This window comes from Mus caroli, chromosome 5, assembly GCF_900094665.2.
Source record: "Mus caroli chromosome 5, CAROLI_EIJ_v1.1, whole genome shotgun sequence".
Lineage (NCBI taxonomy): Eukaryota > Metazoa > Chordata > Mammalia > Rodentia > Muridae > Mus > Mus caroli.
The window spans coordinates 26,364,850-26,379,556 of NC_034574.1; the positions used below are offsets into that span (position 1 = coordinate 26,364,850).

The window sequence follows — 14,707 nt, forward strand, 5'->3', positions numbered from 1 at the left end:
TACTGATGTTACATACCCCTTCTCTATACAATGGAAAGCAGAGGATGCCAAGGATCAGTTATGTGTGGCCATTACAACCTAGTCTGCTAGCACTCATGGTACAGTGGTAATGATGAGAGGTGGGCTTAGTGACAAGGGGCTGATCCTAGTGCAGGGTGACTCAGGCTGTTTAGAAGTGGGACTGTAGACCCCCAGGGAACAGGCTAATTCCTCTCACATTGCGTACACTGGCTATAAATTCATTGGATTCAGGGAATACAGCATCAAGTGATTTGAGGACTGCTACTTCCCAGAGGATTCATTGATAGAGAAACTCCTACAAAGCATAAGAAAGCCTAATCACCCTTATTTAGATTTTTTACAAACAAACCTTCAAAAGAATTAAAAACAGGTACTCAGAGAGATGCATGCGGATGCATAGTCACAGGCTACTGAAAAACAGTCAGAAAGTTGGGCACAGTCCAGGAGTCCAGCAACACACTCACTGATGGATAGGTATCCACATAAAGGTATAGTATCTAGCCATTAAAAAAGATGTAATGTTGATACATGTTATGGATGGAGGAGCCTCAAAAACAGTGAAAGAAGCCAAAAGCAAAAGTCATATATTACACAGCCAATTTATATGAACCATCGGGAATAGATAGGTTCATAGAGGCAGAATGTAGATTGCTGGCTACAGGAATTGGGAAGAAATTGCTTAAATGGACAAGAGGTTTTCCTTTGGAGTGATGGTGTTCTGTAACTGGCTGGAAGCAGTAGATGCAAATCATGGCAGATCACTAAGTGTTACTAAAATGTAATATTTCTTTAGATAGGGACTCACTATGTAGCTGAGGCTGGCCTTGAACCTGACCCTTCAGCATCATGAGCAGCTGGTACCATAGGTACCCACCACTACCCCCAATAAAGTGTTCATTATATAATTGTGAAGGAAAACAGAAACAATGAGCTTGAACCAGCCTTTGCCCTGGGTCCCTTCCCAATGCTATATGGCTTACCTTGCAGACTATGGCGGCCTTTGCTCCCAGTCGCGCAGCTTGGACACACTGGTTGGCACCTTTTCCTCCAAAGCCAATAAAAAACTCATGTCCATGGATGGTTTCTCCAGTTTTTGGCAAGCGAGAAGTAAGACTATTATAATTTAAGGAGAAGAAAACAAAGCACGTTGGTAATGGCAATCAGTGTACATTCTTGAGAGACCAGGAAAGGTTATTATTAGAGCTCTGATTACTCTTAAGCAAGCTGTGAGCTGCCAGGAAGACAGTCTTTCCTTTCAGTTTGCATTATAACACAGCACATCTCCTCCAGAGAATTCCTCTCCTCTCCAGTTGCTGTAGCTGCACTACAAATGACAGCTGGTGTCTGTACTGCATTGGGGCTATTCACAGGATAGTCCCCTGGCCCACAGCAGAGCTGTACTTACACTGGAACTCGGCAGGCAGGCTGAAGGAAAGGGTCTGGGCTTCTCTGTCAGTTTCAGAAGAAGCAGGAGGTGCGTCATGATTCTAGTGAATATCAAGTGTGGGACTTGAAGAGGAGAGGGAAGCAGGGATTTCTGGTACTAAAAGAACCCTCTTTGTTTCCTTGAGGGTGGGGCAGGAGCAGACTCTGTCCTGAATACTGTGTCATTTATGCATGATGTCCAAAAGAACATCTATTTAAAAATGATGGAGTGCTAAGTACTAAGTTTGGGCTTAAGTTTCATTTTGGAGCATCACAATCATATAAAAGTAGACCTCCCTGTCCTGTCCACTCAGCACTTAGACTCAGTTATCAACTCTCAGCTCATCTTGCCCCCATTTCCATTGGTGTCTTGAGAGGCTAAGCATGACTTCACCATAGTGCTATGGCCAACGGTGATGGTATTATTCATGGGAAGCATTACATGAGATTTGTTCTAGGTAAAGATTTTCATGACTTTAAAAGACCAGATTTGAGGAAACAATATTCCTGGAGGATGGAAAGAAATGACTGACTTCAAATGGCAGGCATTTCAGACAAGTGAAGTGAGGACTGGCTGCCTGGCCACAAAGAAGGGGGCCAACGATGGCAGGTGGGACCAAAGTGAGTCAGCTCTCTACAAGAAAGAAAGGCCAAGTGCGGAGACTGGATGAGAATCTATGGTGTTTGAAGAGACTACAGCTTTGTATTCATTAATAGGCCATGCTGTATCTGCAACCAGCACATATTGTATTAGACTGGAGTAGCAGAACAATATCAATTCCTCCAGGTCACTAACAGCTTGTCTGCAATGGGTTGACATGATGCACATTTGTTTCAATAAAGACTAAGATCAGCCCATGAGCCTTTCTATATGCTTCTAAAACCGTCAATAAATCAGATGACACGATTCCACTCCCCAGCACTGTGCTGTCAAATACGCTTGAGATTCAAGAGACTCATCAATAATGTGAAAACATCCCACTCCTCCTCTCTTCAATGCTATTTTTATCTAGGATTCTTCATGCATTTATAGTACTGATGAAAAAAATATACATCTAAAAGGTTCACTTCTGAAAAAGGTACTCAATCAAGAGAAAAATGGTTTTAATGTAATGTTATTATCCTGTCATTTAATTTAGCAATGACAGTGATGACAGGATTTTGATTTGCATCAGAAATCTTAAACATTTTAGGATTCTGTTATGAGCAGCAGTGGTGAGTAACCCATGTGACAGAGTATCAGTGTGAAGTCTTGGCTTATTGATTCTGCTACCAAAGACTTGTAAAACCTTAAAAAGCACAATATCTAACATGGCAAAACAGGTATAATAACTTCACTTGCAAGATAATGACTTAGAGAAACTTAGGACTTCTGCTGTATTTATCTGGGTCACAAGTCACTGCTTTGAATCAAGTGTCCTTTTTATTGCCAGCTGTGGGGAACTGTGAAACCCATACTGCTAGGTTACTATGGGATATGTATGCAGAGGGTGAGGGGTGAAATTACGGCAGCATGCATGTGTGCTTGATGTAGGAGCAGATATGGCTAGAATATGGAGTGATTTCTTTGAAGAAATGTTATTTGTATGTATAATGATGCTTTGCCTGCATACATGTCTGTGCCGTATGTGCATGCAGTGCCCATGAAGGCCAGAAAAAATCATCACATCTCCTGGGACTGGAGCTACAGATGGTTCTGAGCTGCCATATGGGTGGTGGAAATTGAACCCCAGTCCTCTGAAAGAGCAACAATACTCTTAACCGCTGAGCCATCTTCCCAGCTCCCTTAGAGTCATTTCTAAACAAACAATATTAACACGAACCTGTGGATATTAGCAAGTGATTCAGCAATCATTGAAAGGCATCTTGGGCGTTTTACTATTTTCTTTTTTCTTCTTTCTCCATCTTTTCTCTGCCCTTACCACTTTCTTTCTCTAGCTGTTAGCTTTCCCTGTCAAGGGACAAAGATTGAGTCTGCTGTGTTCTCTACTGCATCCAAACTGTCGGCCACACAACAGACTTGAGGTCTTGTCTCATCTGTACAGTATCCATTGTTGCTTCTAAATTGGGTGTATGAAGATGCTGATTATGGGATGGAAGAGGAAACTAGCAGCCATGGCCATACAACTGTCTGACGACACCAATTCCATGTTTTGCCTGTCTTGCCCACTATACTCCAGTTTTTAGCAAGGTTCTTTTCCTTCTCTTTCTCCACCCTTTTTCTCCCTCCTATTTGAGACAGTCTCACTTAGCTCAGGCTGACTTGGAACTCTCTCTGAGGCTGAGGCTGGTCTTGAACCCCTAAGCTTCCTGTATCTATCTCCCATGTGCTAGAATGACAGGCATGTGCCTCCACGCCCAGCTTCAGGTTTTTCTTTTCTTTCTTTTTCTCTTTTTAAAAATATTTATTTTCACTTTTAAAAGTGTGTGTGTGTGTGTGTGTGTGTGTGTGTGTGTGTGTATGCTGGTGCCCTCAGAGGCCAGAAGAGGGTATCAGATCCCCCAGATCTGGGGTTACAGGTGGTTGTGAGCTGCCAGATGTGGGTGCTGGGACAGACTTGGCCCCTCTGAAAGGGCCGCAAGCACTCTTAGGCTCTGAGCCTTCTCTTTAGCCCCCAGAATTCCTCTTCTATAACCAAGAATTAGAATTATAGAATACACCACCACTTACACATTCAGACAACCATTCAGATTAAATGTTTTCTGATGTACTTTCTATAGGGTAGAATCATCTTGCTGACAAGGTTATAATTCAAGCCAGATACAAGTGAAAGATGAGTGAAACTCATGTTACAGATGCAGGATCATATGATCTGATTCCTATCTTTTAAAGAGGCTGGAGATGTAGCTCAGTGATAGAACACTTGCCTAGTATGTGTAAGACCCTGAATTCAATCTCTAGCACTTAAAGAAAGGAAGAAAGAAAGAAAGAAAGAAAGAAAGGAAGGAAGAGAAAAGAGGAAAAAAGGAAAAAAGGAAAAAAGCTCACGGTGTCTTTTGAAGAGAAAAAAGGTAAGTGTGCAGATATGCATTGCTTAATGGCAAGTATACATTCTGAGAAGTGAGTAATTTTGTTGTTTGTCAAATATCAGCATATACTTATACTAACCAAGATGGCTATGTCAATAAGGACATCTATGAGACCACTATCACACACACCATCTATGGTTGACAGCAACAGCTTCATTTACCATGTAATTGTTAAGGTTGCATGCAAAGAGGGAAACACAAAGAAAATGAGCTTATGACTGGCACCCACAGAGAAGAGTGGGGAACAAAACCATCATGTTCTACTGGTCTTTGCTTTCAGTACAGGATTGGACATAAGGCTGCACACATGCTAGGCAAGTGTTCTGCCAGATTCATGCCCAGTCTGAGCTTGTTCTATAGCTCAGAATAGTCCTAGAATTCTGTTTTCGCTGCTCAAGTAGCTGGGGTATAGGCCTGTACCATCAGACCCGGCCTTCATTTTGTATATTGGATACTTACGCATTTAAATCTATATGGTAAGAATCTATTACTGAATTAAGGCATACCACTTCAGATTCATTTGTCCTTCTGCCTTATTTTTTAGCTACCTGTTCTTTGTTGGTAGCAACTAGCTTCTTGTGGACACAGACTGATGGAGCCTTGCCTACAGCTTCTCCATTTCTTTGCTATGATCCTTTAGGACAGCCCGTGGAGGTCAGTTCTCTCTTGCTAACATGTGGGTCCCGAGGATTGAATTCAGGGAGTCAGGGCTGGCAGCCAGCACCTCATACCCACCATTATCTTTGCATGGGCTCTTTCTTCCCTGCTCTGACTCCCCTGCCCCTGCCTGTGCTTCCTCCACTGAGGGGAATCTGTGGGTGTTCAGGCAGGGACATGGACTGTATGGCAAGAGGAGAGAATGGAAACTTGGTTCAGATCGACATTGTCAACCTGAATCAGACTTGGGAAGTCTGATGGCAGGCACTTCATTGCCAGCATATTTAAAACACAGAACAATTTTGGAAAAGGTTTCCAGGCAACAATCATTCTAACCTGGGCATACAATAAAGCTTAAAGTGTGACTTAGAACAGTGGTTTTCAACCTTCCTAAAGTTGCACCCCTTTACTATAGTTCCTCATGTGGTGACCCCATACCATAACATTATTTTGTTGCTACTTCCTAACTGTAATTTTGCTACTGTTATGAACTGTAATCTAAATATCTGCTATTTCTGATAGTCTTAGGTAGCTTCTGTGAAGGGTTAGTCAACTTCCAAAGGGGTCATGACCCACAGGTTGAGAAATGCTGACTTAGAAACTGCTTTACAAAGTACATGTGACCGTGAGGGTGTGCTCTCTAACTAAAGGGCCTAGAATCTACTATGGTCTCTGACTGAGATAGCATCAGGTCAGTGGGCCATAAAATACATGTAACAGCCCCTTCCCTCCAATGATAGGCTATTAACTGAGAGCTATAGACAACAACAGTCTAGAAGGGAAGAGACGGGGATAAGGGCTTTGGGGAAGGTCTGCCTCCACAGAAAGCAAAAAAGGTTACCAGGTTGTTAACAAAATTCACTTCTGCCTTCTGGGTGGAAAACCTGTATTTCCTCCTTTGAGAAGAGGGCCCCGTGTGTTTAACATTCCTTGTTCCCTAGTGCTCAGTGGGCATAATGTGTCCCCAACACTCCTCTACAGTGCTCACTAAAGTGTGTGTTCTTAATCCTTTGTGTTGAGCTTTGCTCCTGTGTAATCCAGAATAAGTGTGCATCTGAGTGTTTCTTAAAGAAATAAATTTAAAGAGAATATAGGAGAAACTGGAACATTAGTTATAAATAGAAGTGTTCCTAAATTGTAAATTCTACTTCACTTTGAATTAGTTTTCCTAATTCATCAGGAAGTTACACCAAGTTTAGGAAAGTACCCACATGCTGAAAAAAAGGAAAAGAAAAAATGGGGCTGGAGAGATGGCTCAGCGGTTAGCTCTTAAGAGCACTGACTGCTCTTCCAGAGATCCTGAGTTCAATTCCCAGCAACCACATGGTGGCTCACAACCATCTGTAAGTAAGATCTGATGCTCTCTTCTGGTGTGTCTGAAGACAGCTACAGTGTGCTCACATAAATAAATAAAATAAATGAATCTTAAAGAAAAGAAAGTACCCACACACAGCGCCACCACCTGGATACAGGGTGTCTCTGTGACTTTTCTTCTTCTTGTGATAAGCAACATAGGGGAACTGCACTAATACTGGCTCATGGTTTGATGGTGAGGGTACAGTTGCCCATCAAGGTAGGGAGAACGTGGAGGCAGGAGTGTGAGATGGATGCTCACATATGGACAGATGTGCTCACAGATGAAGCAGAGGAAGGCCTGCAGCACATGCTGCCTTTTCTTTTTATTCAGGCTAGGACCCAAGCCCATGGGATGGTGCAGCCTAAATTCAGGGTGAATCTACTTCCTTCAGTTGATCCTCCCTGGAAACATCCTTGTGCATGTGACCAAAGGTGTGTTGTACTAATGCCCTATGCTTTTCTTATCTGGTCAAGTTGACAGTGAAGATTAACTCTCCCAGCACCATCACATGGATGCCCTTCAGTTCAAACACGAGGCTTAGCTAGATGCCAAAGACAGACAAATTAAGATGCTCCATGTGGGGGCGGTGAGAGTGTGTGTAGGGAGAAGACCAAGAAAAAGAGAAACAAGGTTGCTACCATTTAAAAATTAAAATAGTATAAACGTTTGATTGAAAGAGAAAAAAATCTCAACAGACAAAAACATGCACAAGACATATTTAAATTGACAACAAATTCATAGCTTGCAAAATGTTGCAATTTTGAACTGGACAGAAAGGAATTCTGTGAGAGGCAGTGTGGTTAGAGTATGGTGTTTGAAGCAGGAGGCCTGACCCACTTACTGATTTCATTCTCTTGACAGCTCTCCCCTCTTTGAACCAGCTTCTTCTCTTGCAAAACAGTTTAATAATACTTGTCAACTCCTGAAATGCCAGGGTTTTGTGCTCACAGTGAATTCACTGACAGGTGTTACTAGAACAACTTATCAATTGCTTTTAACTTCTTGACAATGAGGTGGTTGTTACAGGTTCTCAAGAGATTATTTGAACAAAATGAAGGGATGACCTGGTGATTGGAAGATGACAAGTCTTAACCAAAGAAGTCACACTAATACCTACTTGGGCAAAAATCAAGAAACATGTTGCTTTTTTGTTTTTGCATTGACCCTCTTTTCTGGCTGCAAGCTTCTGACATATTATAAGCTTCTATGATAAGAGATTGTACATTAGTTAATACCTAATTAAAATTCATACTAATTATTCCTGCTGCCTGTATTTTTCAGCCATTTCTCTTCTCCTCAGCATTTGTGTATGTCACATTTAAAGGTTAAGTGTAATTTCAAAATCAAGTTGTCACTCACAAAACCACGAGTCAACTTAGAGGGCGCTATGGTGAGTGAAGTAAGCCGGGATGGGTGAGGAACACCGTGTGAGCTCACTTATTTGTGGAACCTAAAAGCTGAACTCAGACATAGAGGAAAAAGGAAGTTACCAGAGACCGGAGGGGAGAGGTGGGATTTTTTTTACAAAGCCATAACCTAATAGGAGGATGTGGTGGTTTGAATATGCTTGGCCCATAAGGAGTGGTATTGCTAGGAGATGTGACCTTGTTGGAGGAAGTGTGTCACTGTTGGGGTGGGCTTTGAGACCCTTCTCATAGCTGTCTGCAGTCAGATCAAGATGTAGAACTTTCAGGTTCTCCAGTGTCATGCTTGCCTGGATGCTGCCACACTTCTCACCATGATGATAATAGACTGAACCTCTGACCCTGTAAGCCAGCACCAATTAAATGTTGCCCCTTCGAAGACTTCCCATGGTCATGGTGTCTGTTCACAGCAGTGAAACTCTAAGACAGAGGACTAACTGCCTGTGTTCTACCCATAATATGGTGAGGTTACCATTTGACATATGATGAGTATACATTGTATACTCTAAAATAATAGATATACCCTGATAACTACAAAATAAACACATGTATTGAAACATTACACAGTAATGCATAAATATGTATATTTGTCAATAATTTAACAATCAGATTAGTAACATATACTTCTCTGTGTAAAAAGATCTTAATCTACTAATTAAAATTGTATTCTGCTGGGCATTTGGCAGGGCACATGCCTTTTATCCCAGCTCTCAGGAGGCAGAGGCAGGGGATCTCTGTGAGTTTGAGGCTAGCCCGATATACATAGTGAGTTCCAGGATAGATGGGGCTACATAGGGAAGACACTGTCTCAAAACAAAATGCATTTTTTTCTAATCTGAACTTGTAAACATATATATGATTTTTTTAAAGAAATAAACTTTAAGTGGTTAACTGCTTCTGACAATGGTTTGACTAACCCTTATCTAAGAGTCATTTTGCTTTAAGATGCAGCTACCTCAAATTCAGAGTAGATAATACTCCAAGCAGAGGCAGTCAGTTTTTTAGTGTCACGTGTTTGACCTCAACTGATTTAACTGGTTATATGTGGAAAAAGCTAGGTGATCAGAAAGACAATAAAGATGAGTGTTATGGTATTCTCTCAGGTCACCATTTGACATACCTTATTTCACTCTTGAATCTCTGATCACGTGCTACCTCCTGTTATCATGTTAATCCTGTCCAATTAAAATGCTTATTAAGTATTATTCATTTTGATAAGAAACACTAAATTTCTGGATCAGAAGTCTTCTTTACATTTTTCTTTTTATGTTTTTTTAAGATAGGGCTTTACTAGCCCTGGCAGACCTGAAATTCACTATGTGTATCAGGCTAGTCTTGAACTTGCAGCGATCCTCCTTCCTATGCTTCCTGAGTGCTGGCTGGGATGCAGATCTGTGCTATGTGAACATGGTAGTCCTTCCTTACACATTGGGATCAATAAGAGGCTTTCTTAAAGGCTTACTTTTATTTTTCATTTTGTGTGTGTGTGTGTATGCCTACATGAGTGCTGGTACCCACAGCCAGAAGAGCTTGTCTTCCCCTGAAGCAAGTGTTACAGGTGGCTGGGAGCTCCTAAGCTGGGTGCTGAGCACTGAACTCAGGTCATCTGTAAGAGCAGCAGTCTCTGTTAACCACTGAGCCATCTCCAGAACAAGTTCTAAGACACCCCTGCCCGTACTGGATGCTTGCAATCATGGACAGAATCAGACCCAACTCATACATATACTCTGCTTTTCCTATAGTGAATACCTATAACAAAGTTTGATTTATAAACTAGGCACTGTAGGGGACTAACAATTAACAATGCCAAAATAGAAAAATCAACCTAAGATTCTGCAATAAAATTGCCATCGCCACCATTTTTGCCCTTTGGTGCACAAAGGTTGACTGAACACAAGTACCTTTTATGCAACGATAGTCAGTTTGCTCAACAAGAATGACACTAAACGATTAGTGGCCAAGTGATTCATATATAACAAATACGATGGTCAAAGGAATCATTTCTTTGATGTTTTATACAAATTCTCACCAAGGTCTGGCTTCCAACTTACTGTGTTGTTTGGCCTGCTTACAGCATGTGACCTCTCCAGCTCTGTTTCCTGAGTGTTGGGATTATGCCATGTGCCACCATATCTGGCCTCTGATTCTTAAATATAAAGGACATAGAAGTCTATGTCAATAGTTTGCTTTTCAAGCACTTGAAGGTTTCATTACAGGAGCTGAAGAAGGTGGCTCAATGGGTAAGAGCTGATTCTGTAAGCATTAGGACTTGAGTTTGAATCATCTTGCCTGTGCCTGTGCCCCCAGAATGGGGTCATGGGGCAGACAGGTAGATCCTGAGGGCTACTGGCCAGCCTGCATCACTGAAAACACGAATTCAGTGAAAGACCTTGTCTCAAGGCAAAATGAGGCAAAGTAGTAGATGTCTTATCTGGCTTCTGAATGTCCCCCTACAGGCTCATACACTTGAACATATATGTGCACCCCACCCACTCCCAGACACTACAGCCCCCAACGTTTCAATTCATTGTCTTTGCCTGCTTCTGACAAGAAGTTGGAACTAAACATTTGTTCTTTCACATGCCATGTATATTTTACCTCTGATGCTTTTTGTTGTAATGGGCTTGCATTGAGTTTCATTACAATGAGCTTTTATACTATTTATCCTGTTTAGAATTAATCTCTCAGTGAAAATATCAGGTTTTCATAAAATTTGGAAAAATTTTAGCTATCATTTCCTCAAAAATTTTCTGCATCTCTCTCACTCTCTTTCTTTTATAAAATAATCACACTTAGACTGTTGTCTCCTGGGCATGAGAGGCTCTGTGCCTTTCCCTGTTCCTTTGAATTATTGATAATATTTATGACTCTTTTAACATCTGTGCTGATTCCAATATTTCTGTTATTGTTGTCTTCTGATTGCCCTTTTTTCCTCTCTTGGTTATGGATCACATTTACTTGTTTCTTCAAAAGTCTAATGATTTTTGATTAGATGCTAAGTTTCGCAGATATCACAGTTGATCTTAATTATTTTTGTTTCTCCAAAGGGCAATTGACTGTTTTGCAGTTAAGTAAATTGTGGATCAGCACGATCCTTTGAAGTGTTGCTGTTCAGATGTTAGGATGGGTCTAAAGCAGTCTTTACCGGAGGGTGGCTTTAACTAGGTTGTGGCCCTGGGATCTCAAGTGACTGTTCCAAAGGATCAACAATGCTTCTGGTTGGACAGAATTCGTCAATCTCCTACTCCTGTATAGTTCCTGAAAAATGATCAATTTTTATTGATCAAGTAGTTGCTGGCTTAGTTGAATTTCTCTCTATAGATGCCCATTTGGCATTTGCAGTAGATCCTATGGGACTTTAAAACCTTTCTGTGAAAATTCTAGTTTTCTTAGTCGGTCCACTGTCCAAGCTAAGAACGCTGTTTTCTTACCTCTCTGGGATTATAATTTTACATTCCTTGAGTTTTCCCTTTCTGCTGGGGTCAGGAATGTGCTCCCAGGACTAACCTAACCATGTGTTTTCCTCTCCCATGCTGCCTGCTTTCACTATTTGAAGAAGTTGTTTTTTACTTATTTCTATTGATGGTGGGGGATAAGTTTGGTAGTCGTTATTACAAAAGGGTAAGGAGTGTTTGGGGATGGATAGTTTCCTTCTTAAAATAGATGTACAGCAACAGTTTGGATGACAGATGCCTCTGCACATAACAGCCATACAATATCATGTAGGCAGGGGGAGTCTGCAGGGCAGTGGCCCAAGGGGAAAAGAAAGCCAGTTATGGAAAGTTCAACATGGAACAGTAATTATAAGATGACCTTTTAATCTCAGTCCAGAAGTAATTATCAGAATAATGGGGACAAGAAGGACCTACTGATTTTACTTTTCTAAGGTGGAATGGAAGATCTGAATATATAGTGTGCTGGGAGAGGCATGTAGCTCAAAATACTAACATACCTAAAAATAAAAGATACTCCCTAGTATCATTTTTTTGGTGTGTATGTGTGTACAGCATGTGCATGCATGCGCGCACACACGTGTGTGTGTGTGTGTGTGTGTGTGTGTGTGTGTGTGTGTGCATTATCTCCCCCCACTCCTTACTTTCACCCAAGAACAGTCCTGGAGAAATAATAGAAGCTGAAATACAGAGGTAGAGAATGGATCAATTTTGTAACTAGAAGCTGTAACAGGAAGAAAGCAAAGGAAATAAACATGCATTTGGGAGTTAGGAAGTAAGGATCTGACAGCTACAGATGGCAAAGGTTTCCATGAGGGTCCTATGCAGTATGAAGCTAGGAGGCAGAGAAAACAGAAAGGAGATTGGGAAGACAAAAGAATCTCACAAAATGCAAAGTTAATGTTACTACTTCTAAATTCACTGAAAACAAGAACATTTTACTTATATATAACAATTTGTATATATAACTTATATAACAATTTACACATTGATTATATATATATATATATATACATATATATATATATATATATACATGTATACATACACACACACACACATATATATGATCTTATACAACCATATAAATGATTGTATGATGGTGACACTTTTAGGTATATCCTCAAAGAGTCAAGTCAGCTTATTATCTGAGTATACATGCTTACTGCTGTGCTATTTACAAGTGCCAAGTGAGGGTGTCATTTAGGTGCCTGCCAGTAAAAGAATGGATTCATATAATGTGGTATATATACACAAAAAAGTTTTCCTCAACATCCAAGAATGATACACCATCCTCAGGAAAGTTAGTGGGTCTGGGGATCATCACGTTGAGTAAAATAAGCCAATTTCACAAAGACAAGTAGCCTTAGTTGTTGTTGTTGTTTTTTTTTTTTTTTTAATGTAGAACTGGGGTGAGGGACACATAGGTAAAAGGAGACCATCTGGATAGATGGGAGTTATACCCATGTATGCTAGGTACCTAGGAACAGATACAGTTAACAGATACTGAAACACAAGAGAGAGACAAATAACTAAAGAACCAATACTTTATTTTCTATTTTGCCAATTAATTATAGTAAAAATTTAAATTCCAAAATGACTTCTGTCACCATATTATAATTATCTGGGCTACATCTTCCTGCCATCTGCTGGTGTAGTTTAAAGCAATAAAAATGGATTTTAAATTTCATCCTTAACAAATATAATTAGAAGGATAAATCATGAGAAAAATAGTGTGTTTTAGAATTAATTATTAAATTTTCATTTACCTACTATTTCTGGTTTTGGGTGATCATGTTTTCCATTATTATAAGTAATCAACAACTGATTATATTATATTTGAAGTTAACCATATATTTGAAAGCAGGTTGAGTAGGCATTGTGAATAATCAAGAACTGATTATATTTAAATTAACACTAAATATTTGTAAAGCAGATTACATGGGCATTATCATTACCTCTGTTTTAGGGGAAAAGAAGAATTTGGTAAAGTTCTTGATTATCAAAAACCCCATAGTTGTCATAAGGGCTGAACTAAACCCAGGTCTTTGCTATTGTGCTTTGACAAATGAGCATTTTAAAAAAATTGACCATTATAGTAGATATTCAGAAAATGAACATGTTTAGTAGCAACTACAATTGAACACCGAGAGAAACAGGCTCTATACTTACAAAAGCCTGTAGTTTACTCCACCTTACAACTCTTTGGCTTTATAAATTCACGTTTCACTACAAGAAGACTTACAGAGTTAACTAACCAGGTCCTCTGAGGGCTCTCAGAGACTGTACCACCAACCAAAAAGCATGCGTGGGCTGGACCAAGGCCCCCTACACATAAGTAGCAGATGTGCAGCTTGCTCTTCTTGTGATTCCCCTAACAATTGGAGGGGCTGTCTCTGACTCTGTTGCCTGCCTGTGGGCTGGGCTTCTAGTTGGGCTGCCTTGTCTGGCCTTAGTGGGAGAAGATAAGAAGCTTATCTGGGTGGTGGTGGTGGTGGTGGTGGTGGTAGCGGCGGCTGGTACCCATGAGGGACCTCCCCTTCTCTCAGGAGAAGGGCAGAAGAATAAGGGGTGTGAGAGTGGGACTGGGAGGAGAGGGGCTGCAATCAGGATGTAAAGTTAATAAGTTAATGAAAATAAATAAATTCATGTCCCAGAGGGATTGACCACCTCCTTCTCATAATCGTGGCTTATTCCTAGAATTTTAAGTATATTTTAAATCTTTTTTGCACAGCCTATTGGCTATGCCTGGAAGTTCTTCCCCTTACATCTTGACTTTTGCTGGTCTCCCTCAGACCTTGTCGTGCAGCAGCAGTCTGGGTGGGCTAGTACTGTGACTGTGGTCTCTAGTCATCTGTGAAGCTTCTTTCATGTCATGAGCCATCCTCATTTTTGTATCCTAACAGCTAAGACTGTTCCCATATACACCCTGCCTTAACAAACTTCTGCTGAAGCAACACTTTAATTGCAGATGCTATTTCTTGAATCTTATTATATAGGAAGTATTACACCAAATATTTTTTTATGACCATCAGTTCAAGTAATCATTACAAAAATGTCATGAAAAATTGTTTTCATCTCTTTTCAGTATAAGAAGAACTAGAATCATAGGCATTGTAAAAACATCCCATGTTTGCTTAAAAGATGGCAAAGCTAGGATTTATTTGCTTATTTAAGTTTCTTTGAGACAGTGTCCCACATGGTTAAGTAGGGTTCAAAGTCTTTATGTAGCCAAGTATGACCGTCAATTCTTTTTTTTTTTTTTTTTTTTTTTGGTTTTTCGAGACAGGGTTTCTCTGTGTAGCCCTGGCTGTCCTGGAACTCACTCTGTAGACCAGGCT

The 14,707-nt window shown here is 40.5% G+C and overlaps 1 protein-coding gene across 7 annotated transcripts in view; it reads right to left on the reverse strand.

The window, feature by feature from the left end:
- The window catches only part of Rbks (ribokinase), an 81,194-nt gene that overhangs the window by 56,865 nt on the left and 9,622 nt on the right, over positions 1-14,707 (reverse strand). For all 7 annotated transcript variants that reach the window (XM_029477549.1, XM_021162862.2, XM_029477544.1 and 4 more), the window contains exon 2: positions 1,002-1,134. In XM_029477549.1, the coding sequence (XP_029333409.1) occupies positions 1,002-1,134 (133 nt within the window). The remainder of the gene's footprint in view (positions 1-1,001; positions 1,135-14,707) is intronic.